Source organism: Chelon labrosus, assembly GCF_963514085.1.
Source record: "Chelon labrosus genome assembly, chromosome: 23".
Classification (NCBI taxonomy): domain Eukaryota; kingdom Metazoa; phylum Chordata; class Actinopteri; order Mugiliformes; family Mugilidae; genus Chelon; species Chelon labrosus.
Window position 1 is genome coordinate 17,969,261 of NC_140356.1, and position 24,635 is coordinate 17,993,895.

Consider the following 24,635-nt stretch of genomic DNA (forward strand, 5'->3'; position numbering starts at 1 on the left):
TTTCCTTAAGCAACTCTAGCTTTATGTGTGAAGGGCTATCGGAATTAATGCAGTAAACAACAATAACTGATAAAATTCTCTTTGTTTAGTTCATGTAAGGGCAAAAAAAACAGATTACACTAAACCTGAAATGTTCTTCTGTTGCCATAGCTGTTGTCTCTTATCATTTTTATCACATTTAATCATCATAATGAGCCACTAAAGGCTCCATAAAAACATATTAAGTGAGTGTTTCTCTAACTAAAGTAAAATTATCCAAGTACTCAAATAAAAGACTCTCTCACATGTCTACTACCTGAAGTTGCACGTTAAGGAAGAGGAAAGACAAAAGCGTAAAAATCAATAGAAATTTATTTTCTTACTTATCAAAAATATCTGCAACACAATTGCATAGATGGACACAAAATAGCTTACATGATTGTGATATTACTGTAACAACGAGGGCGTCATTCTCTCCACCAACATAATCCGAGCTCTCTCTCTCTGTTTTTTTTTTTTGTTTTAAACCTCTTGAACCATAAACTGTAAAAATGTGAATCTAAATAAATGGTTTGGTGTCTTGATACTGACATTATCGATATAACTCATCAATTCTCTTCATCCAAATAAGATCACTCCTTCCTCATGAGCAACGAGGACAACAATAAATATTCCAAATATATTATTCTGGCTTCGTTAAATACTTTTCCAAATATAATCATTTTCCAGGACCAATTACGTCGCCACCAGACAGGGGAATAGTCTTCATAGTTGAGATTCTTTTAAACGCTATGATGCTCCTCTATCACAAATAAAATGGAAAATGAAAGTAAGAAATAAACAAACGTCTCTTTAGAAGTCAGTCCTCAGCTTCCCCAAAATCATTCCTCTCACGGATCACGGTGAGCGCTCGCGTCGCCTCTCTGTGGGGATGTAGTTATTTTTTTTTTTCTTCCTGTGGCTACTGCAGAAACATCTTCACATGAAACGTATCCCAGACAGAAATGAATCCTTCAGCTTCTCGTGGGGGAGACATCCTCCTGTTGTCACTCAGTTTGTGCTTTTCAAATGCAACCAGCCCCCCCCCCCCCAAAAAAAACAAACAAACAGCAGTTTCTTCTTGTCGTTTGGAAATCCACAACAAAAAAAATAAAAGTTTTCCCCAAGAGGAGGCAGCCAGTCCGACGTGTTTCCCCAGCGGCTCCAGACTGAGTGGGCGTTCAGAGGCTCGCTGCTGCTGGCGCTCCTCCATCAGTTGGCGTACTGTCTGTAGAAGGCAACTTTGACGCGCTCTATCTGGTGACACAGCTTGATGGCGGGGCCGAGCTTCAGGTCCATGCACTCCTGGACCGTGGGCAGAGTCAGCAACAGCAGGGCCTGGCCGTCAATGTCCTGCAGAGGAGGAGGAGGAGGAGGGACGAAGCAATGTTTAATCAGAGGAGGAGACAAAGAAAAAATAATCTGTAATTTGACATGATTAGCTGGGTTCATCTTTGCGTGTACCTGTTCCTGGAAGATGTTGGCCAGAGACGCACAGTCAGTAGAATTAATGAACTGGACGACTTCATCTACGCTCCACTCCAGAGGGTTTCTGTCCAAGACCAGCTGACCTTCCTCCTCCTCCACCTGAACACACACACGAATTACAAATCACAAACACTGAGTCAGTATTTTTCACTGAGCTGCTTCAGTGTCTAAAGCTAGATTCATCCCTCATCGCTGATTTGTTCCCTGGGGTAGGAGATGGAGAATCTGAGGAGCTTTAAAACCCTGATAGATTTTGAATTTAGGCCTGAAAGCTAGATTTCCAATTGTCAATCAAACCAACAGAAGAAAAAGAAGGATGGGTGGTGTTGTAGTCTCTGTTTCACCTGCATGTCTTGTCGTTTGGGCGGCTGATACTTGTTGTTGTTCTGGTTGAAGGCCGACAGCGAGCGCGTCGACCTCCTGCGGCTCCCGGGGGCCTCCAGGGCGCCCGTGGCGTTGCCGGCGCTGACGGCCCGGCGCAGCGTCGCGGCCCGGCGAGGGCGGCTGCTGGCCACCTCCACCGAGGAGGCGTCGGTGTGGTCCTCCCGAGGCTCCGAGCTGGTGCCTTCGCTGCCCGACTGCAGCGCCATCTCCTCGTCCTCCTCTCCCTCATCGCTGTCCTGGAGGAAGGGGGAAGAGGAGCGTTAGAGAGGAGGAGGAGGAGGTGCTGCTGGTGTTTAGAAATCAAATGCCACCAAACTGACTGTGCTCATTTGTTTGAATTAGTCTTTTACGAATTGTCCATTGACCTCAACATACACTGATCAGGCCATAACATTATGACCACCTTCCTAATATTGTGTAGGTCTCCAAAACAGTTGTGACTCATCAGAGAATGGACATGGGCCTTCTGAGGGTGTCCTGTGGTGTCTGGAAACATAATGTTGTTAGTGGGGGGTCTTTGAGGGGAGGGGCCTCTGTGGATCATCCCACAGATACTTGATCAGTTTGGGATCTATGGGGTGGGGGTGCCTGGTCTGGTCTAGGTGGGTGCTACATGTCTAAGTAACATCCACACCAATGAATACCAGGTCTAAAAGTTTCCCAGCAGAAAGTTGAATTGTCACAAGATGGTTAATGTTATTTACTTCTCCTATCAGTGGTCATAATGTTGTGGCTGAGTCCATCAGAGCCTCAAAGTGTTTTGTTTTCCTAAAACTGATGGAGGCTGAAGGGATGGTGATCCTGCTCCGTCCTCGCTGAGGAGGAGACATGTGATCTGAGCAGAGAGGCTGGAGTTTCTTTTCAGTATCATTCACCTCGACTCGTGTCGTCCTCAGAGTTTCCACAGATGAAGCCAAGGATTCAGAGTTTACACAGAAGCTCCTCTGTGTCTGAAAATATCCAGATTCATTCTGCTTTTTTAATTCTTCGATTTGGAATTTAGAATGAAAGGCGTCTCTCTGAATAGAAATACTTAACATGCCAAATATGAAACGTGACCTCGTCTCGGCTGATTTTTTTTCTTTTATTAAATCAGCGAACTGATGCTTGAACGAAAAAAAAAAAAAAAAAGGAAGGAAGGAAGGCTTGCAAATAAAGATTACTTTCATGACTGACTATTCTTAGTTAATCACTTTGTTGTTTAGTTTGTTAAATGTCACAATTCAAAATGTGAATCAGATAAAAAAAAAACAGTCAACTTCTTTTCTTTCCTGTGGTTTGTAAAAGCTTTTAGTGACATTTAGGCAGCCTCCTCCAAAAGACTCCAATGGAACAAAAATATTTTGCAGACAGGGCGTAAAAGTTTAAAATCCTTTTCTGAATGAAGCCACAGAGTCTGGTTTTTACTAAAGTTGTAGGAACTACACTGAAGAGGAACAAAATGTGTGGAGATTTTTAGTTGTTCAGGTCGGTTTCTTGCAACCGTCCAAAGAAGAATCTGAATAACATCAGACTCTAGTTTCAGAGTATTGTCAGTCAGATCTGAAGAGGACACACAGACCAGTCTAATTTTAGCTTTGTTGTAGATATGCTTTGTAGGAAGTAAATAAAAATAATGACCTGTATTTCAGAGCACCTCTCACGTGACGCTGACGCTCATGTTCTCTGGGCTCTTAAAGGCTTTTATGATTTACAGTTTTTACAACTCCTCGATGAATCAGACCAGCCCAATGCTTTAATGACACGTGGGATAAAAACTATCTGACACACTAATCATTTCACCATTAGTCATGAAAGCTTCTCACGTCGTCTCCTTTTTAATCATCTAAAGAATGAAGCTCAAGTCTCAGAGTGACAGAGGACGACTGATGCAGGGTTTTATGTCCAACACGTCAGACTCTAATGATCTCTGACTGACAGTTAATTCACAAGAAGCCTGTTAGTCCAACATCTACCTCTTCAGCCCAGCCGCTCATCCACTATTTATAATTCTTATGTACGTCTGTGTTAAACTGTTTTGCCGTTTACATTTGAACTGTCTTCTTATCACCAGTCCACTCCAACAAACAGTAGATTCTCCTCACTCATATTAACAGAATAATTATGGAGACTGTTTGTTTGTTTGTATGAAAGCTTCTGTCCATCAGTGGGCGTAGTCCAAGGCAGCTAAAGTGCTTCAAGTGCACTTCTCATAAAAGCTCTCCTGGCTCCTGATACGAGTGATCTCCTCTGATCAAGCAGTGCTCGGTGTGACCAATGGCAGCGCACGGGATTCCTTTGATGCCTAGTATTCAGACTGAGCTGTAAGATCTGTAGTAATGCAGCAACTTTTATCTTAGTTTTGGAAGATCTTAAATGTCCTTAAAGTCTGTCCTCGTCTTCTCCTAGAGTCGACTGGATTCAGTCCAATAAATCTTTCTGTCTAAGTTAATGTAGTGTAGAGAGAGTAGCTCCTGAAATGTTCTGGTCATCCAACGCTGCCGTAAACTCCCTAACCCTCTTTAGAAAAAGACTTTTCTCCTTGACGCTGTCTCCAAGAAACTCTCTACTTTTAAAAGCACCGTTTGTTGTTGTTGTTGTTGTTGTTCTGAAGCCTTTAACCTGAGTGGACTTTGAATCTTGACTCTAGCTGGTAGTATTGAATAATGATCTCCTCCAACCACCTCACCAAACATCAACATTGCACAACTTACACATTTCTGTCTGTCTGTCTGTCTGTCTGGCTCACTTCACTTTCCAGAGAAACGTTTTTCCACACAGCAGACATGTTTAGTCTAGTAACTTTTGGCAGATTTGAAGCGAGTCAACCAACAGAAAACGTTTTGGTTTACAGCTGACAAAAGATCACCTCATCTTTTGTAGTTATTCCAGTCAGATCATTAGAAAAAATTGGCCTTGGTGCCAACGCTGATCAACCACAACATTAAAACCACTGACAGGAGAAGTAAACAACATTTAAACCATCTTGTGACAGTTCAGTGTTCTGCTGGGAAACTGCTGGACCTGGCATTCATTCATTGGTGTGGATGTTACTTAGACATGTAGCACCCACCTAGACCAGACTAGGCACCCCCACCCCCATAGCAATGACACTCCTTGATGAAGAACAGCACAAGGTGTTGACCTGGACTCCAAATTCACTAGATCCCAAACTGATCAAGTATCTGTGGGATGATCCACAGAGGCCCCTCCCCTAACAACACACACTACAGGACAACCTCAGTCATTCTCATGTCCAGTCTCCGATGAGTCACAGCTGTTTTGGAGGCACAAGAGAGACCTGCACAATATTAGGAAGGTGGTCATAATGTTACGCCTGATCGGTGTATCTCCCAAAATAGAGTGGGGCCTGCCAGTGACTTCATTAAAGGATAAATTCAGGATAAAGTATCCGTAGTGTGTATTTTCAGCTGTTTAAACTGAGCGTCTTTGTCATATTCGGTTTGTTTACTGTCACACCTGTTACATGAGATGAAGTAAAGAACAGAAGTGTTTTCTAACCTGCGGAGAGCCAGCAGGAGTGTAGTCAACAGCGGACGAGCGTCTCTTCTTCTGCACAAAGATAGCTTTCCTCTTCTTCCTGCGGCGCGTCGGCTTGGCCAGCTCTCCCTCCGCTGTCTCCTCTCCTCCCATGGGCTTGGAGAGCTTCCTCTTCTTCCCATAGTAATAGGCTGCGGACGCACAGCAGATGTGGAAAACAATGCACCCGAAAACAAAACTCAGCCACTCATCAGAGGCAATTATACACTGTGCAGCTTTGATTCGGGTCGCCTTCATAGCTGTGGCGCGGGAAGTGATGCGCCTAATTACAGGGACTCACTGTATTTGGTTTTCGTTTGGACGAAGCAGTTCTTTGGGCACTTGTCGGTGACGAGGACGGGGCTGAAGAGGTTCGGGCAGCACTGCAGCTTCACGCACACCTTCTGGCAGAAATCTGGGATCTGGTCTGCCAGGCGGACGATGCGGATGGTGGAGCGATAGGTTTTCCCTTTATATCTGGAGGCAAAGAGAGGCAGCAGGGAGGCAGGGATGTCAGGACACTGTCAGTCAGTGATTAAACTTTTATTTATGAGAACAGCGGATGATTAAACGATCCATCAAAGGCTGGTGGTCGGCGGCGCGGCGATGATGTGAAAGTAGGTGGTTTTAGACGAGCGGTGGAGTTGATGAAGGTGACGCAGGAGGACGGAGGGTCAATTTAACAATATCACACCTAATGGCTTCGGTCAGGAACATTTATCTGTTAGCACTCTGACTGAGGAGGCTTCTTAAAAACCAAACCAGACACTGAATAAATCATTAGTCAATGGTAGCTATCATTTAAAAACACCTAAATACCAGGTTTAACTTCTCAAATGTGAGAACTTGGAACTGTTTTCAGTTTTATCTGATTAGAAATGAAATATGTTTGAGTTTTAGGCTGAGGTTTTCTTTTTACAAAACCAAAAAGACGCTAATTAAAGCAGTAACTCCGTCTCTTCAAATTTAATATTTATTATTAACAAAGAAACAAAAGAACAAAGAAAGAAGAATTAATGTAGAATATAAAGACAGGTGTCCCCTAACACAGTCAGTTGAGGCTCGTTAGGTTTCTAACGTCCTAAATGAGAAAACGTTTTATAAGATTAGAAATTAAATCTTAGTTTTTACTCCATTATATATCCAGAACTGAAGTTTTTTTTTTTCTTTTTCAAATCCAAAAAGACACTAATTAAATCTGGGATTGTGTCTTTTGACTATTCTTTTTTTTTTTTCAGATTTAATACGATAAAGAAATAAATTGAAAATCTAATTAAAAAATGGTAAAAACACAAAAAAAAATAATTAGTGACCACTGTTTTTATTTCAAACTAAAATATGAAAACACGAGGGTTTGACTTCTTAAATTTTAGAGTATTTTTTATTTTCTATGATGATAAATTAAATATATTTGGTCTTTTTTTACGTGAGCTGGAGCCATCTCCCAACACTAACAGATATTTAAAAAAAATCTGTCAAGTTCTCGTAAAGCTAAAATGTCGTCAGCTTGTTAAATAAAGCTGGAATAAGAGCGCTCTCTGTCAACTTGTCTCGTTGTAGTGATCGTAAAGTGAACACTTGTGCACACCAGAGGAGTCCTGTATGAATGTGGACGCTGTGCTCCGCAGGGCCACCACAGGTGACTCACCAGAAACTCATGACTGGCCGATTCTTTCTCGTTGCAGCCGGAGACACGGGGCAGTTTTTGATTAGAAAACACAGAGCGCGCAGCCTGAAGCTGTGGAATAATTTTGGCTCTGTGCAGCCAGCAGTGGGTGAAAATGCAGACCTACACAAGGCACTGCAGCAACAAAATAAACTAACAAACAAAAATCAATGGAGGGCAGCTACATGGACTCATAGGAACATAGACGGGGGAGATGTAGGCCCTCTCTGACAACCAGAAACGAGAGCGGACCAGATTTGTGTTTTGTCCTCACTTGGCTTTGAGGGTCTCCTCCTGGCAGTCCCAGCTCTGATCCTCCAGCTCCTGCAGCTCCTTCAGGACTCGCCCAGGCTTGTAGGCGGCGTTGATCAGCATGCCGAGCAGCTGGAGGCGAGACCGCAACAAAACAAATATTAAAACTCTGGCTTCAAATGAGCAATTCTTAGGAAGAATCAAAGACCAAAAAAATAAACAAGTAAAAAATGAAAGTATCAACGCCGATCCACAACTTGTGGACAGAAGTGCATCCTCACACACATGCAGGAAGTGCGAGCACCAACACGGTCTCTAGAGAAATTAGGAGTGTGTTTTGCTGAGCGGCAGTGATGGTGTATACGTGTAAACACACTTGACTGACAGCTCCTCACATTAAAATGAAGGCGCTGCTGGGAAACTGCAGGTGGTTAACAAGACATCGCTGTCTAGCCCTCCATCTTTCACCTGCTCCCTCTTCCAGTCTCTGCCGGCTCTCCCCTCCCTTTGAAAGTGTCTAACTCTTTGATTAAACCTGCACCCTCCCGCTCTCTCCCCGCTGATTTTGACATCGGCCCACCTCTTTGAGGACCAGTGTGCATTTTCCGGGTCCCACAGCCTGAGGCAGCTCTGCGATCCGTCCCTTGTTGAGGTAGGGTCCTGAGAAACAGCGGTGGTTGACAAAAATCTTAGAGCAGCAGTATCTTCCATTGGCTGAGCCTGAAGGAGAGGAAAGACCACAAACGGAGAAATGGAAATGATTACACAACCTTTGTAATTGCCTCTTTTGCCAGTCCCTCCCTGTTCCAGAGTGACGGGGGCATCAGGGTAAGAAGAGAGGCAGATGAAGTGATGCACCCATCATGCCTAGTGTCTACTGTACAAGCCTGTGGGGGCAGTGCTATGATCTGGGGTTGCTGCAGTTGCTCAGGTCTAGGTTCAGCAACATTATGTTGCCCAAAGAATGAGGTCAGCTGACTACCTGAATATACTGAATGACCAGGTTATTCCATCAATGGATCATATTCCAAGATGACAATGTCAGGATTCATGGGGCTCAGATTGTGAAAGAGTGGTTCAGGGAGCATGAGACATCATTTTCACACATGGATTGGCCACCACAGAGTCCAGACCTTAACCCTATTGAGAATCTTTGGGATGTGCTGGAGAAGGCTTTGTGCAGTGGTCAGACTCTCCATCATCAATACAAGATCTTGGTGAAAAATGAATGAAACACTGGATGGAAATAAATCTGGTGACATTGGAGAAGATTTTTAGAAACAATGCCACAGAGAATGAGTGCTGTAATCAAAGTTGAAGGTGGTGCAACGAAATATTAGCGTGAAAAAACTCCAGGTCTTCTTACGGCGCACGTTTTGTTCTTTAATGTCGACTATTTCCTCTCTTTGCTGCCTTCTGAGGCCGTGTCTTCTGTTATTGTTCTCGTATCATTAGTACGTGACTCCTGCCGTTTCACCACATAGGTGAATACAGAGTCAAACTGAGCCTCAAGTGCATCCTGTTCATGTGCCCACCTCCCCCTCAACCCCCAACAACCCCCAACAACCCCCAACCACACAGCCTTGAAGAAATAAACCGAGGGTCGAGTGAACTCCCCTCCTGCAGCCCTGACTACCACCGGCACCTGGTACTGCACTGCCAGGGGTGAATAGTAATTAGGTATGTTGATGAATATGCATGAACGAGTGGGCGATTTTATTTTATTTATTTTTTTTAAAAACAGGGGCTTTGCAAAAGAGCACAAAGGTCTTGTAGAAACAATGCACTAAACAACATACAGTACATGTTGTTTACCCCAAACTAAACCGTACACACAGTGAGGTGAGAGGAGGATGTGGTATTCTGGTAATCTATTTTCTGCTCACAGATCACTTATTGATAAGACTTCTAGCTGCGTCCAGAGATACGTTTGAGATCCCCTCAAGTCATTTTTTTTTCTCGCAATTAGTACATTAACTGTTTTAATCTTAACTCGGGTAGAAATTGAAGAAGCGAAAATGAAAGACGGATGAATTTGTCAGTTGCCCGGTAGACCTGAATAACTAACAAGAATGCTGAATTACCTGCTGAGGCTTCCAGTGAACATTTAAATGTATACGTGTCGCCTGATTCATGCCGCTGTTACCTATTCTCGAGTTAAATAATATACACGATGGAGAAAACTACAAGATAAAACAGAATCTTCTCTAATAAGAGGTTCAATTCTGTCTCTCTGCGTTTTGTTTGCAGGTGAACTTTTCTCGTTCCAGCTGATAAAGAGCCAAACAGGACTCCCCAGTGCAGCAACAGCACGTAACGCTTGATAGCAGGAAACCAGATTCAGCTGTCATATACATTTCCTGTGCAACAAAATTGAGAAAGCATTAAAAAAAAAAGTGCATATTTTGCTTTAAGAGAAAAAAAAATAAACCCTCACTAAAGGAGGAAATGAAACTCGATAAGGCACGGTGCAAAAAATGTCTTGTCGTCTTAATTACACCAATCACTCCGGTTATTTTTCTGTAACATTTCCAACTTGGCACGAGTTTGCGTTGAATACATATATCTATCTAATTTAACTAACCAGGAACTAACCAGTGTGGGCATGTTCCTCTTGTTTTTATTGGCTGTTCAGAGGCGAGGTCAGGTGAAAACGAACTGGGACAAAAGTCTCTGATCCCTTATTAAATACAAACAAGATAATTAATTCAATAGAGAAATATGATCTGCCAATTACTGTGTAAACACTTGTGATCTGGCTGGAGTAAATCCCTTCTCTCTGAGCATGTTTGGAGGTGAGGAGTCAGTAGAAAAACAACCAGTTGTTGAAAAAGTTTGAAAATGTGGCTCCGTCTTGGTCGTCTTCTGCTATTTGTTGTCAATAAAGTGGAGTAATATTGTTCATCTTGAAGATTTAAGATTTTATGATTTATTAATACACTTTAAATCACTACTGAGCGTCTTGCCGATTGGGAACTCCCCTACTACTGATTCTTAAATCAAGACTATCATTCGTTAATAGTCTTACGATCCCTTGTGCCTAGATCCCAGGTAAAACGCGTTTAGAGACCCAGTTCAACTGAAAAACCGACCAGCAGGCTGGCAGCCAGCTGGCCAGCTACCAACCAACGAGAAGACGTCAGATACCTGGCCTAGCCAACGGCAGTATGCAGCGTGTTCAAGTGGGCTCCTCCCTTCACTGATGTTGCGTTAAGTTAGGCCCAGGACACCTCGAGAAGGCTTAGCAGTGAGTTCCAGCGTCCTGGAGTCGCCCCACTCCACGCTGCCACTGCACAACCTCATTCTTCCCACCATTTATTGACTTTCAACAACCCAGAAATGAACTTGGCTCTTTTATGCAGCAATCAGAGCAAACAATCACTTGAAACGTTGATGCAGACTAATACTAGAGTATTAGTAGTACTGATACTAGAGGTATCGATCCATGACTCCTTGATGGCAGCAGCCATCCCCAACAGGATGCAGCCTGACGACTCAAAAAAACATGAAGAACAGCACAAGGTGTTGACCTGGCCTCCAAATTCACTAGATCCCAAACTGATCAAGTATCTGTGGGATGATCCACAGAGGCCCCTCCCCTCAAAGGCCCCCCACTAACAACATTCTGCTGCCAGACACCACAGTACGGTGGTCATAATGTTATGCCTGACCGGTGTATAGCATCGCAAACCCCTGAAGTCTGCAGGTATCTGAGGAGCAGGGTTTCCCTTCAGCTCTCATCTCAGCAGCTCGTTAGCATTAATTACGGCAGATAAATCACGTGGATAATGTGGCTTTTGATTACCTGGATCCATGGCAACGGGCTGGCAGTGGTTGACGGGAGTCGTCTCCACGGGCTGGGACGGAGCCAACCTGCAGGAAGAGGCAATCAATCCGGTCGGACTAATCAATAAAATTACCCAACTGATCTAATCAAACAGGAAACAGCATTCAGTCGATCAATCTGACGCAACAGCTAGCAGAGTTTAGGAGCAGGTGTGGTAGAGAGAAGCAGCAGCAGCAGCAGCAGCGGCGGTGGTGGTGGTGGTGGTGGAGGCGTATGTGGAGGTATTGACGACAAGGATTCCCCCCCGAAGGTGAGAAATAGAATTAGTGGTGAGATGAGAGAGCTGACAAAGTGCTGCTCATATTTCTCCTGCTCTCTGGCCTGGTAGTCTCGAGGGCCGCGCTCGGCAGCAAACGCTGCAACATGTCATTTGTCAACAAAATCAATCAGCGCCCCGGGGGAAAGGCAATTTCTGCTCTAAAAAGCCACTGTTTCAATTAATGGCTCTGAGTGACGGAGAGGGAGGGGGGGGGAGAAGAAAAACAAAAAAGGCCTGGAGGGTTTCACTGAAGAAACATTTACGGAATATTTTTTTTTTTTTGGCTCACAGGTAAAAGGACAGCAAACAGAAAGCCAGGAGTGGAACAGATGCCAGCTGTGGTTAGGCTACAGTGAATTTATTTTCTATTTAACTCTATCGTAACCATCTGAAAACAAACATAGGAGCAGTTTTAATGAGGGTCGACACAGAGGGAGGGAAAGTTTCAGCTCAAGTGTTAAACACCGTCATTAATTCCCCCGTTGCACAAAACTGCCATTTAGTTTAATTTACTAGCGCTTTCACAAACTGTTAATCTGCAGATTATTTTCTCATGTAATTCATTTATTTATCTTGGCTGACTAACACTTTATATATTTTAGTTTAATACAACATAAGGCAGTGTTTTACAAATGTTTAAGCTTGAAATCAACAAGTTTTTGCCTCTAAACTAAAAAAAGAATAGTTTTTTTACATTATGTAGTGTGTCCTGTACCAGGTAACAGCTGCACAGCTTTGTGGCAAACAACTGGTAAATGTTAATTTGTGAAAAATCTTAATATTAAACGTTACTGAACACCAAACTAAACCTGAGACTTGGCTCGTCCTTTAAAATAAGGATCAGGAGCCATCTGTTCGTCCCGTCCGTACATCAGGGTTATGTTACTGGTTAAAACAAACATTTTTATTTTTATGAGGTCATGCTGTCCAACACAGAATCTTTGTTGGGGTGCTATGGGGTGGAGTGGGGGTGCCTGGTCTGGTCTAGGTGGGTGCTACATGTCTAAGTAACATCCATCCACCAATGAATGCCAGGTCCAGAAGTTTCCCAGCAGAACACTGAACTGTTACAAGATGGTTTAAATGTTATTCACTTCTCCTGCCAGTGGTCATAATGTTGTGGCTGATCGGTGTATTGCCTTTTTAAAGAGTATTGGCATTAATTACTGGCGGCCTTAATTAGCAGCATCAGTCAATAGTTTTAGATAAAGTTTCTTACTGTTTCTCTGGCTGGACAACCGCTATCTTCTTCTGCTTCTGGCCTGTAGACAAGAATTAAAGAATTAGAGACACTTGGTATGAAGCCGTCACTCCATATAATTTATTTATTTATTTATTTATTTATTTATTAGTGTGTGTGTTTGTGTTTACGTACAGACAGGTTTGAGTGGAGGGGTCAGAGGGTAAGCGTTGGCCTCGCACCAGCCGACAGGGAAGATGTCCATGGACTCGACATCCACGATACACTCTGACAGGGGCTTCGCCACACCTGGAGACAGGGGAGGAGGAGGAGGAGGAGGAGGAGGAGGAGGAGCTGTCACACACGTACAACAGTTTTTTTTTCTTTCTTTTTTTTTTAGATTCACTCAGAGACGCAGCAGGGCTCCTCTGACACTTAATCCCCACACACACACACACACACACACACACACACACACACACTCGTCTGTACCTTCCAGTCGGAGCCACAGCAGGCGTCCTCTGACCTGTGTGATCTGAGCCACACACACCTCCACCGGCCGGTGAGGGTTCACCGCCTCCAGCCACATGTCCTTGGCAAAGCCTCTGTTCTGCCATGTCTAAACACACAGAGAGGGAGAGAGAGAGAGAGAGATCAGGGTTTATTTTACATTCAGGACAGGAGATCCAGCCGTGGATAACCTAAAGCCAGCCTCAGCTTACAAGACGTTCAACTCGTTTAAGTCTTATTTTCCACCTTTACAAGCTGCAGCAACAGTGATTTTGCAGGTTAACTAACGTGTTAAACTGTCAGATGGGTTTAATGGAAACGGCGCCAGGCTTGAGGCAAACCAGAAATCTGACATTTAGAAAAGATCGATCAGCGCTGCAGGTGTTTTCACGCCTCACAAATCTTTATAACTAAAGAAATATTGGAAAACAGGCATCCTTATCATTTATATGATGTAAAATCAGGTTTTAAAAATGCAGTTTTGTCCACGATGCTGCCGTCGGTATAGTTTTTTAGCAGACGTTTTATTTAGCTTAATTTTGTACATTTTCTTTTCGATTGGTGAGAATTTTGTTTATTGTTTGACATAGTTTAGACACAAACTAAAGTCAATCTTTGAATTTTCATTCTGTATTTGTATTGTGCAAAAACTAGTCAACGTAACTCAATGCCTAATTCCTAAACTTGAGACTGAGCACATCCTTGTCAAAACACCGACTCAAATCCCCGAAACCCGGGATCAGCGGCCATCTGTTCGCCCCCGCTCTTACATCAGGAAAGCAGGCGTCAGGAGCCGCCTCGGTCCCGCTCTGCTTCAGGTAGTCGGCCCAGTCGAAGTCCTGACCCTCGTAGTAGCCTCCGGGCCGCTCCAGGCTCACGCCGTTCTTCAGACACCACTGCACGGGCAGGATGCCCGGAGAGTTGGCGTGACACACCACGGACCGCGGCTTAGCGTCCACAGAGAGGTCGTCCAGCGTGACCTGGAAGTAGAACTCGTTGTAGACCTGAGGAGGGAGCAGGGAAGCGGGACGGGTTACGTCACATCGTTTGGGAAGAAATTTCTCTGTTCTCGGTCATTATTTGTAGCTTTAAACTCTTGAACTTTTAGAGTAGAGAAACGCTATGTTAAAAGCAGAAAAAACAGCATTACTGGGACAGACATGAGATAAAATATGCAGGAAAGTCAGTGGAATCCAGAAAACTCGAGCAACAAGGCCACCTCCCTGGGAATAAGCATGCTAAAAATGCAATGCCACAACAATAACGGCAGCTGAAGAATGCTCAAGGAGGCGTCTGCTGGATGCATATATGCTTCTACATTGTAGATAAGACATTTTTTAAATCTGACTCACCTTGGTGACAGAAACGGGGCAGATCTGGAGCTGCTCCCACGGAGAAACCATCTCCAGCTTCATGCCGGCCTTGAACGAGTGCTTGGGCAGGTCTACGTGGTCCTGACACAGTAAAGTCAAGATTTCAGACAAATGTGCTCCACTTTTCATAATGTAAGACCATGTAGGTCATGCTAACACTGCAGGGTGGCAGTTCTGGTGCGATGACTGAGGCGCCCGGCGAGGCTTCATTCAGGCCCGATCCCGAGCTACAATCAGAGAGATTCACATTTCTAGATCTTGACAGAGTTTCCGTAATTCGTTTGTTTGTTTGGCTGATCTTTGTCTATTCACGTCAAACTGACTGGAAACTTAAACCCATAACTTCCTGCATGACACAGATTTTTTTTGTAGGGTTTCACTAAAGACCTGCTTCACCAGAGCGTTTAGATACTTAACGCTTTCTATTCTGTTCTGACTCGTCTGTTTTCTCCTGTGTGACCTGAAATAATAGTTGTTTTCTTTAAATTCAGAGACAGTTCTTACTTACTTCTTTTTTTTTTTTTTGGTTAAATACAATCAGCTCCAAATGACACGTTGACAGGAAAAGGAAAACGCACCAACACGTGATATGAGATCTAATCCTTCATTTAGATATTACTCTGAAATTTGGCTGCAAACAATTCCACTTACCTGCAGCTATAACCTGCTGCACATAATCACTGCTGCACTTTTAAAACAACAGGATGCTCCTTTTTTTTAATATATACCAAGTAACATACTGTAGTTTTTTTTTTTTTTCCAGGAATCATCGTATGATTTTATGGGCTTTACATAATAAAATAGCTGTTGACAATAGAAGTGAGATTGGCATCCCAACATCCACCCAACCAGTTTGTCCTGCAGCCTGGCCGGCCGCCAACACCACACACACCACACACACACACGCACAGAAAAGCAGAAATGTTTGCGTGAACTACAGCGACTCACCTTGAACACCTCCAGCGGCAGCGGACTCTTCTGTCCGTCGAGCTGAGCGTCCTCCAGGGCCTGCTGCCAGTCGGGGGCGCTCTTCAGAGACCTGAGCTCTGAGCGATTAGAGGCCACGACACCAAAAAAAATTAGTTTGTGTAATAAAATAATCAACAGCTGATGGTTAACGAATAACTTTTGATTATTTAAATGATGAAACGGGAATTAAACAGCTCATTTTAAAGCCTTATTCTGCACATTGTTTGATAATTTGAGCATGAAGCGCATAATCTAGAGGTTTTTACAACAGCAGCTGTAAACGAGATAGTTTGTTCTCACGCTCAACATTACATCATGCTTTACTTCTCATTTTTGTATGTTGTTGCCTATAATCAAGCCTGGCACAAGTACATTTTTATAATTCAAGTCGTTTTTATGCTAAAATACCTCAAATCAACTATAAAATGTGATTATTCTGTTGTTTTCTTAGTCTTACATGATAATAAATTGCCAGATCGCTTGGTTTGCCGAGTCACTTTCAAACATTAACCTTAAAACTAGTAAAAGATTAATCAAGACAAACACTGAGCAGATAGTGTAGTGTTATTTTACAACCCCTAATACTGTTTTATGTTTAAGGTAGTATATTATAGCTGGCCCCTCCACAGATGGATCCCTCTTCTAACAAGCAGTAATGCTGGAAATAAAAGGAAGGTCAACCTGGAGAATAATGACTCGTTAAGTATGATTAACTGTAATTACTATTGTCACCACAGCAGTTTTCAGCCCGACTGTGAATGAAAAGGTGCAAACGGATCACATTTTCACCTGTCGGCGGTTCTAAGGCGAGCCGGTTTTCCAGGGCCCAGCCGAGAGGGCGGAGCCTGACGTCCAGGTAGAAGAGCCAGGTGTCCTGGGCCTGGTGGTCTTCAGAGAGACCGGCGTGTCGCAGGCGGAGCCTCCCCCCGATGTTCTGGAGGACTCTCACAGGCCAGTAGAGAAAAGGGTCCGAGATGTCCTGGAGCTCCAACACCGAGCCCTCGACGATGAGATCCACCGTGTTCTTTCCTCTCAGAGGCTAAAGCAGGAGAGTTTTTATTCAGAAACCTCGAGCGCACAGAGCTGCTCTAAAAACAGATCCTCTCATTGGCTTATTGATCCAGTGAAACCTCAGTGGGAAGAGGTTGTGTTTGGTAAATGTACAGTAGGAGCAAGTTGATGTTGTACAGAGTGAAAAACCCATTTCTCAATCCAGAATCTAAAGATAATATTTGAGCTTACAGAGAACTAACAGCCTGCTCAGAATCAGAATCTCTGCAGAAGCAAAAATGCTTTAATTTTTAAGGTTCCAGGTTTAATTTAAAGCCTTTTGTCAACTCTTGCAGTTTAACATCTTCTTTCTTTTGTGTAGTATCGTATTTCTGGGAAATACAAAAAGATTAGAGAGTAGAGTTTACAGATGAGGTGTTATAAAGCCCCAAAGAGATTAAATCTGAAGTGTTATTATATGTTACGTCTTCCTCTATACGTCACTTTTATTATCTGGACCAAGACTGACAAACAAAGATTTCCTAATTTCCTGTAAAACAAATTAAAAATGTAGCTGACTCATGCTGCACTTGGGGGCGTGTCCTACTTTTATATCCAATTCGAACATGTGCTGGACGCTGCCTGCTGCTCAGGCCTTTGGAGCTGGTCAATCTAGAGCTATTTTGGGAAGGGGACGTCCATAGCTTGAAATTTACAGGAAACGTGTAGATATGCAAAAACAAACAGCGCAGGCATGGGGTTTAATGGATGGGTATCATGTTACAGAAGGAAAATTAAATATATTCTTCCTTGTTTACTAAGTTTTTCCTTCTATTTTCTAGCAAAGCACTGCAATGAGTGCTTGAACATTATCTGTAATGTGCAAAACTTGACTGCAAATCGTGACTGCTCTGTGCTCTTATATTATTTTCTGTAACCACAACATTAGACGATTAAAACAACAAAAATCCTGAATCGCTACGATATATACGCTCACCCCCTCCAGCAGGTTGGCCGGTGCCGTCCTGGAGCCGGTCAGATCCTGGATGAGGAACTCGGTCCAGTCGCTGTATTTCTCTCTAATGGCTGCGAAGACACAAAAACACATGTACAACGCTGAAAACAAACAAACAAACAAACAGACAGACCATGCAGGCAACTAAAGAGAGGAAAGCGAGCACGCCGTTACGTTCTCGTTTTTCTTTTGTTTAATTATTAAAATGCGTCCCACTGCAGAGCACCAGAGATCGTCATGCATGAGTGAGTGCATGCATACGGTACACTGTGTGATGTGGATGCAGATTAACCATTTTAACAACTTAAACAACAGTAATAATAATAATAATAATAATAAAAGTTCAGCTCAGCTCTGATTTATGGCTAAGGCCCAGGCTTTCACATTGCACCCTATCTGATAGGCTTTCACAGAAGTGAACACATCATAATGAAACACGCCGACTAACCGAATACCGAAAAGGTGTCATTTCTGTATTAATGTGCACAACGGCAGGTGCAGAATTTGGGCACGGCAAAGCCAAAACTTATAATTGTGGAGCCGTAGTCGCTGTTTCTCTGTAGAAAATGTGGGAAAAGTAAAGAAGAGTTTAAAGATTTTAAAATGTCGCTGGTGACTTCCCCTGCGAGCGGTAAATGGTGCGGGAATTGAAAACGACTGTTGGGGCTGAGGTCACACTGCCACGAATTCATTTCAGGTTCAAGACCACATGTAAGAGTCAGGCTGAGAGTGACATTTAAAGACAGATGTGTGGCACAAATAAAGGAAAGAGACTTTGAATAACGATGGAAATACTAAGAGGAAATAACGTCTGAAGACAAAATCACGTTAGATTAACCTGAAACTTTCCCCCCCCCCAAAAAATGCCCAGTGTCATTTTCAAGTTGTGGTTTTCGTTAGTCAACATGAAATTATACAAACACCAATCCGACGGGGGAATTTACGCCACGCGAGTAAAATGTAAAGACAGTTTATAGTTTAAAGTTTCGTTTTCCAATGAATCCAACATTTATGGTGAACGCTTAGACCTAATAACGGAAACAGGACAACCTCCAGAACCAGCCTCGCTCTTAAACACAATCAGTCTAACCTTCATGACGGCAGGATTCACTGTGGAGCTGTTGTTGATTGCATTAATTTAAACAATTAACCGGCAACAGAGCGTAGCAGGAGGGTGAGGGAAATGTCAATCAAGTGCAGTTTGTGTGTTAAGTGAGAACACCTGCTCAGGTTCTACTACACTCTTGTGCTTAAAGGGTTATTTAGCGGGCTCCCTCGCATTTCCTTCCCATTTTTCTTTTCGCTTGCTATTACTGGAGGCATTATTCTGAGCTGTCGTCACCACAAAATGACCCTTTTCCAGTAAACGGCACTGTTTTCTTGCTTTTTTGTTCGCCGGGAAAAAAAGAAAATGCTATTTTTGGAGGCAGAGGATGAGAAATCCAGCTGAAAGTTTTAAAATTAATCTGCCCTCAGATGTTTTGGATGAGCGTAATGAGGGAATTGCGCAGCTATAGCATGTAAACAACCACAGTAAGATAAATATAAAATAGTTATTTGTCCACGACGGACAGAAATGCCGCAGAGAAAACTTGTTTGTTGTGGAGTTTTGGTGGAAACGCCAAACGGCATCTTCTGATGAAAAGAGGTGACAAATTGGCAAATTTTGGAGAAGTTACGACTAGTCAAAACATTTTAAAATGTCAACCGGAAATACCTCATAAAAAGTTTTTAGGTATTTCCGAAGCAAATTTAAAGAGAAGGATGTGAGGGAACTTGTCATCTGATGTTTAACCCACATGGGACAAACGTGTGCAGAAGAAAAATGATTTATTCCAGCTAGGGGTTGTACCGACTAGTCAACTATACTGCTGTGCCGCGACGCTTTAAGCAAGAAGTCGAATAGTCACCGATCATGTGACAATAACAACATGGACGCCTCCTAGAAGACGCTGCAGCAAACTAGCAGCGGTTCATCAAGTGTGTGGAAATACCATGAAGTGTGAGTCCTGAAATACAACTAAAGTACTACTGCAATGCATCTGAACAGGCTAAAGCTAACACTAGCAGAGAAACAGTAAAAATTTGTTGGGAAGCAGTGAGTTAACAACTTCACCAAACACCCTGTGGTATCAGAGAGAAGGAGGCAGCACATCAACATTTTGGTGCCGATTTATCTAGGCTGTACAAGTCTGCCGCACACTGTATTGATAAGCTCATGTGTTTATGTTTAGTTCTGTTGTGCTCTATTATTTGACACTGCTGCTGTGGTCGTACAGCGTGGAGCCACATATTAGAAGTGTGAGACTGACTGTATTTATGGTGTCGACAGCAGCTTGTGTTCAAGCTTCAGTTGCGATTTTTGCAGAAAAGCCTCCGTTGCATCTTTTGCGTGAGACGCCACGATATGTATTCAGGTCTGTAATGTAGGTTTCATTGTTTAAAAAGCATCACTTTCGACTGTGTTTTCATTAGTGACGTCATCAGGGAGTAGTCGGCGCCGACTTTCGCCACCACATATTAGTCAGCTTTAAACGATTCAAAGTCGTTCAAGCCCCAATTCCAACCAGAGAGAAACAATAGGCTCAAATGTTTACGTGATTATTAAGAGATAATGTTTAACTACTGAACCGATTATCAAAGGTTTACACCACCTCTTTACATGTGATTTAAAATTGAGGTGGTTACATGAGGCATTTTTGATCTGATTTGAATCCTTTTGTCATATTTAAAGGGGAACTACAATTTTTTTACAACCTGGACCTTATTTCTGGCATAAAATACAATCGTTTACTCACCCATATAACTTTGGTGTTATTTGTGGAGTCCTTCGGTAGATATTTAGCTCCCGCGTATATCCATATAGTGGAAGTGAATGGGGCACCGAGACGCAGCCTCTAAATAACGCATTATCTGCCGCGAAACTCGTTCATTTCACCAATGTTTTGTTATGATACGCTAGTGCTAGTCTCCGTTGAGCCCGGAGTTACCTGTTATCATCATCCTGGGTCTGTAGATTGACCTACTAACCTTTGACCTGGATGATGTCATCTATGAACAGAACAACAAACCGCTGCACGTCTGCGAATAGATGACGGGTAACTCTGGACTCAACGGAGAATAGCACTAGTGTATCATAACAAAATATTGGTGAAATAAACAAGTTCTGTGGCAGATAATGCGTTATTTAGAGGCTGCGTCTCGGTGCCCCATTCACTTTCACTATATGGATATACGCGGCACTCCGCTGGAGTTAAATATCTTCCGAGGACTAAAAATGACACCAAAGTTATATGGGTGAGTAAACGGTCGTATTTTATGCCAGAAATAAGGTCCAGGTTGTAAAAAATCAGGACAAAGATGTTAGACGCCAAATTTAATTATTAACACTGACTTGCACATAAGATTTCGACTCAAGCGGCTCTAAAGCAGTCACCTGGACCTGCCTGCGCTGTGACACTCTCCACTCTTTACAACACTGGTTAACCATGTGGGGACCGGCTTCTTGTCTCTACTCGGGCGGTGAATCCCCCTCAGAGTTACCACAACACAGACCGACGTGTCTCACACCAGGTGGACCAGACCTCGAAGATAAAAAGCCAATTTGCATTTTTTGTTTAGTTTTTTTTATTTATTTTTTTTATTTGGTGCAAGCTTCCTATTTCCCATAATGCAACAGTGTAAGATAATGTCTGCTTTGTGTTTCATTTGCTTTCTAACTCTGATATCGGCTTCCTTTTTAATCATTTCCTCTCATTTTTCAACATGCAAAGGAATTTGAGAAAGACGCTAATGTTTTTCCTGTTAGTCACTTACACACACACACACACACACACACGAAAGAAAGAAAGAAAACGCAGACACTTGTTGGAGTTGCTGAAACGTTGCCGAATGAGTCACAGTTGCAGAATGACTGCAGCGCACTGTGAGAACTGACATTCCCTGCAGCACTGATTAGCATCAAGCTGAAGTATATTACATTTACTGAAGCATGCCGCCGCTGTTAATGAAAATGAGTTCTGGAGTTGGGTTTTCTCGTCCCTGGGAGGCGGGACACCAATCTGCCACAACATTAAAACCACTGACAGGAGAAGTAAATACCACTGATCGTCTTGTGACAATTCAGTGTTCTGCTGGGAAACTTTTGGACCTGGCATTCATTCATGGGTGCGGATGTTACTCAGACATGTAGCACAGAGGCCCCTCCCCTCAAAGCCCCCCCCCAACAACATTCTATTGCCAGACACCACAGGACACTTCATCTCTTCCATTTGATTTAAACGCTGCTTTCTCTTTTCCTTTCTCCGACGCCGATCCCAGAAAAAACTCAACAGTCCCGTCTAATAAACTTAAAAAAATAAAAAAAAAAAGCCATTGATTTAAATTTTCTTGCAGCAAAAAGTTTGCAAAAATCATTGCTAAAAAACGGTCACATTTGCAACTTACACAACATAACGAAGGACAAAAACATGGCGTCTTTTTATCAATGCAGTAACTGCAACAAAAATGTTGCATCTGTTCTTTGCAGTCGTCTTTTCCCCCGTCTCACCACAGATATTGCACATGTTCGCATTTATTTTTAAACAAATGCTGCCATTGCTGCACACACACACACACACACACACACACACACACACACGTATATATAGACCCATGTAGAAATAAACCGCATGTCTTTTCTCGTGCACTTTATATAATCTGTATGTAGTACTTTGATGCTACTTTTGCTGCATCACTAAAAAGGCACATCTCAGCTTATTTGCATTTTCTCCTAAAAAAAAAAAAATTAACCTTGCAGATCTTTGCAGACGCTTCCTTTTCTTTTCCACATATGTAGAGATGTGTTTCTGTGTGTGTTTCACTGGAACAGTGGTGTAGATGATGTAATCAACAGAGTGAGAAGTTGTGGGTTTTAAAACAATAAGAAAAAAAGAAGCTTTTCACCCTTCACACACACAAACGCTAAAAAAATAAAATAAAACACCCACAAGCCTTCTCTGTAAATGTACAAATATAAACCACAGCAGTTCAGAGCCCTAATTAATCGGGAGGCCGCTGTCAGACTGTACTTCCACGGACACTGGAGGTTAAATCCGTCCTGACACAAACTAGAAATAACAAGTGACGGTCAGCGCCTGCAGACGCTCGGGATTTTAAATACGTAATTGACTCGTGAGACCGAATCAATAAATCCTCCCGTGGCTTCAGACTCCGGAGGTCCTGCCCCCGAATCAAATCAACAACTGTGGAATTTTCTGTTGAATCAATCAATGTGTCAACGCGGGAGGAGCAGCTTTCCTGTGACGGCAACGTGGAAACGACGTAACGTGTCTGCGGCCCAGACGCTGTCCGTACGCCGGGGTAATAATAGTGTTTTTTCCTGTGAGACTATTTTCCTTTCCTCGCTACCAACGCTGCCACCGCCACTGCTGCTGCTGCTGCTGGATGTTTGCAAGCACTTGCACACACAGGCTGCACACACACACACACACACACACACTCCTGTGTTGATCGTGTGGAAAATAGATAAACTATTTTTACAGATCCACCTGAGATTAGTCATGAAGCCATTCAGAGCTGAGCCGGAGCTAAAACTTCAGCCTCCAACGGCCTCTCTTTTCCTTACCTCCCCCATTTTCCCTCCCCCCCGCCTCATACTGTAGTCCTTTGTGTGTGTTTGTTTGTGTTTGTGTATAATTATTTATTTTTTTCCTCATTTCCATCCTGAAGGCAGCACAGAGGTGAAAGCCTGACTTTCACATAACAATAAGTGCATAATTAACCTTGAGGGAGGAGATCCTCAAACACACACCCCTCCTCCCCCTTTACCACTACAATATCCTCACCCCCACCCACCCTATCCCCTCTCCCCTCTCCCCTCTCCCACGGGCCCAGCTGACTGAAGTCTCCAAGCAACTATCCCCCGCTAGAAAACAAACAAAAAAACGAATATACAGCGCATGCACGGCACGTGACATTTGCATATTCTGCCTTTTTTCCCCCGTAAACACACCAGGCTCGATTTAAAAGCTTCAGGTAATCAATGTGGTAATTAAAGGAGAAAAATCGCCTCGGTGTGAGCTGGAGGTGGAGACGAGCACGAAGGTAGAAAGACGACTTCCATTTTAGCTGAACAATAATAATAATAATAACAATAATAAGCCGTGAGCGTAATAATTACGATAACAATTTCTGTTTATCGGTAGATGTACTGCTGTTCAGACTCCGTATTGCTAACATTTTTATAGCCCTCTTCACGATAGCACGGGAGGGGAGTATTAAAGCAATTTGTGTAAATATGAATTAGCGGTGAGCGCTGGAGAGGCCCCACAGGAGCAGGGAAGACGTGTGTGGGCGTCGTCGTCATTGTCGGTTTTTGACGCAGACTGCCTTTGATTCAGTTCTCCATTCATGAAAACTACATCACGACTTTACTCTACCGTCTGTAAAAGAACCTTCGAGAGGTTATGCAAATCTGGAGGTTACAGCCGGGGAGGGTTGGTGAAGACGAACTAGAGCGCCGGCTGGGTGCGTTCACGTGCACCGGATCAGGAGGACTTTTCAATCAGATGTAAACCAGCAGGAAAATATCAGCCCCTGATAATAATGTAAACACATGATATGATTGTTTCTGTCTGAGCAGGTTTGCTCCACGTGGGGTGACGAATGTCGGAAATATGGACATAGTGGGTGTGTCTTCAGTTCGGCAGGTGAATGAATAACGCCCGTGAATGAATGAATAAATAAATAAATGAATGAATGGAGAAAAAAAATTAATGGAGGCCAGATTAATGTTGTTGCACCTATCTTCAGGTAGCCTTGCTCTCTTATACTGTCATATCCTTCTCATTTCATTCTCCCGGGAAATACCTCTGCATTTGAACGAGTTGTTTTGTATGTAAATGCACCTATCAGGCATAACATTATGACCACATAACTTACACAAACATCCTAACATTGTGTAGGTCTCCCACAGATACTTGATCAGTTTGGGATCTAGTGAATTTGGAGGCCAGGTCAACACCTTGTGCTGTTCTTCATGTTTTTTTGAGTTGTTCCTGAAGTGTTTTTGTGGCTGCATCCTGCTGGGGATGGCTGCTGCCATCAAGGAGTGTCATTGCTATGGGGTGGGGGTGCCTGGTCTGGTCTAGGTGGGTGCTACATG

At 43.2% G+C, this 24,635-nt stretch overlaps 1 protein-coding gene across 2 annotated transcripts in view; it reads right to left on the reverse strand.

The window, feature by feature from the left end:
- Positions 1 to 333: 333 nt before the first annotated feature.
- sfmbt2 (Scm like with four mbt domains 2) overlaps positions 334 to 24,635 on the reverse strand; it is a 46,620-nt gene continuing 22,318 nt past the window's right edge. For both annotated transcript variants that reach the window (XM_084573628.1, XM_084573629.1), the window contains 16 exons: positions 17,453 to 17,541; positions 16,255 to 16,504; positions 15,445 to 15,542; positions 14,476 to 14,577; positions 13,894 to 14,127; positions 13,106 to 13,232; positions 12,809 to 12,922; positions 12,653 to 12,695; positions 11,133 to 11,200; positions 7,908 to 8,047; positions 7,350 to 7,459; positions 5,711 to 5,886; positions 5,392 to 5,561; positions 1,851 to 2,126; positions 1,483 to 1,605; positions 334 to 1,371 (listed from right to left, as the gene is read on the reverse strand). In XM_084573628.1, the coding sequence (XP_084429754.1) occupies positions 1,231 to 1,371; positions 1,483 to 1,605; positions 1,851 to 2,126; positions 5,392 to 5,561; positions 5,711 to 5,886; positions 7,350 to 7,459; positions 7,908 to 8,047; positions 11,133 to 11,200; positions 12,653 to 12,695; positions 12,809 to 12,922; positions 13,106 to 13,232; positions 13,894 to 14,127; positions 14,476 to 14,577; positions 15,445 to 15,542; positions 16,255 to 16,504; positions 17,453 to 17,541 (2,261 nt within the window). In that variant the 3' untranslated portion in view covers positions 334 to 1,230. The remainder of the gene's footprint in view (positions 1,372 to 1,482; positions 1,606 to 1,850; positions 2,127 to 5,391; positions 5,562 to 5,710; positions 5,887 to 7,349; positions 7,460 to 7,907; positions 8,048 to 11,132; positions 11,201 to 12,652; positions 12,696 to 12,808; positions 12,923 to 13,105; positions 13,233 to 13,893; positions 14,128 to 14,475; positions 14,578 to 15,444; positions 15,543 to 16,254; positions 16,505 to 17,452; positions 17,542 to 24,635) is intronic.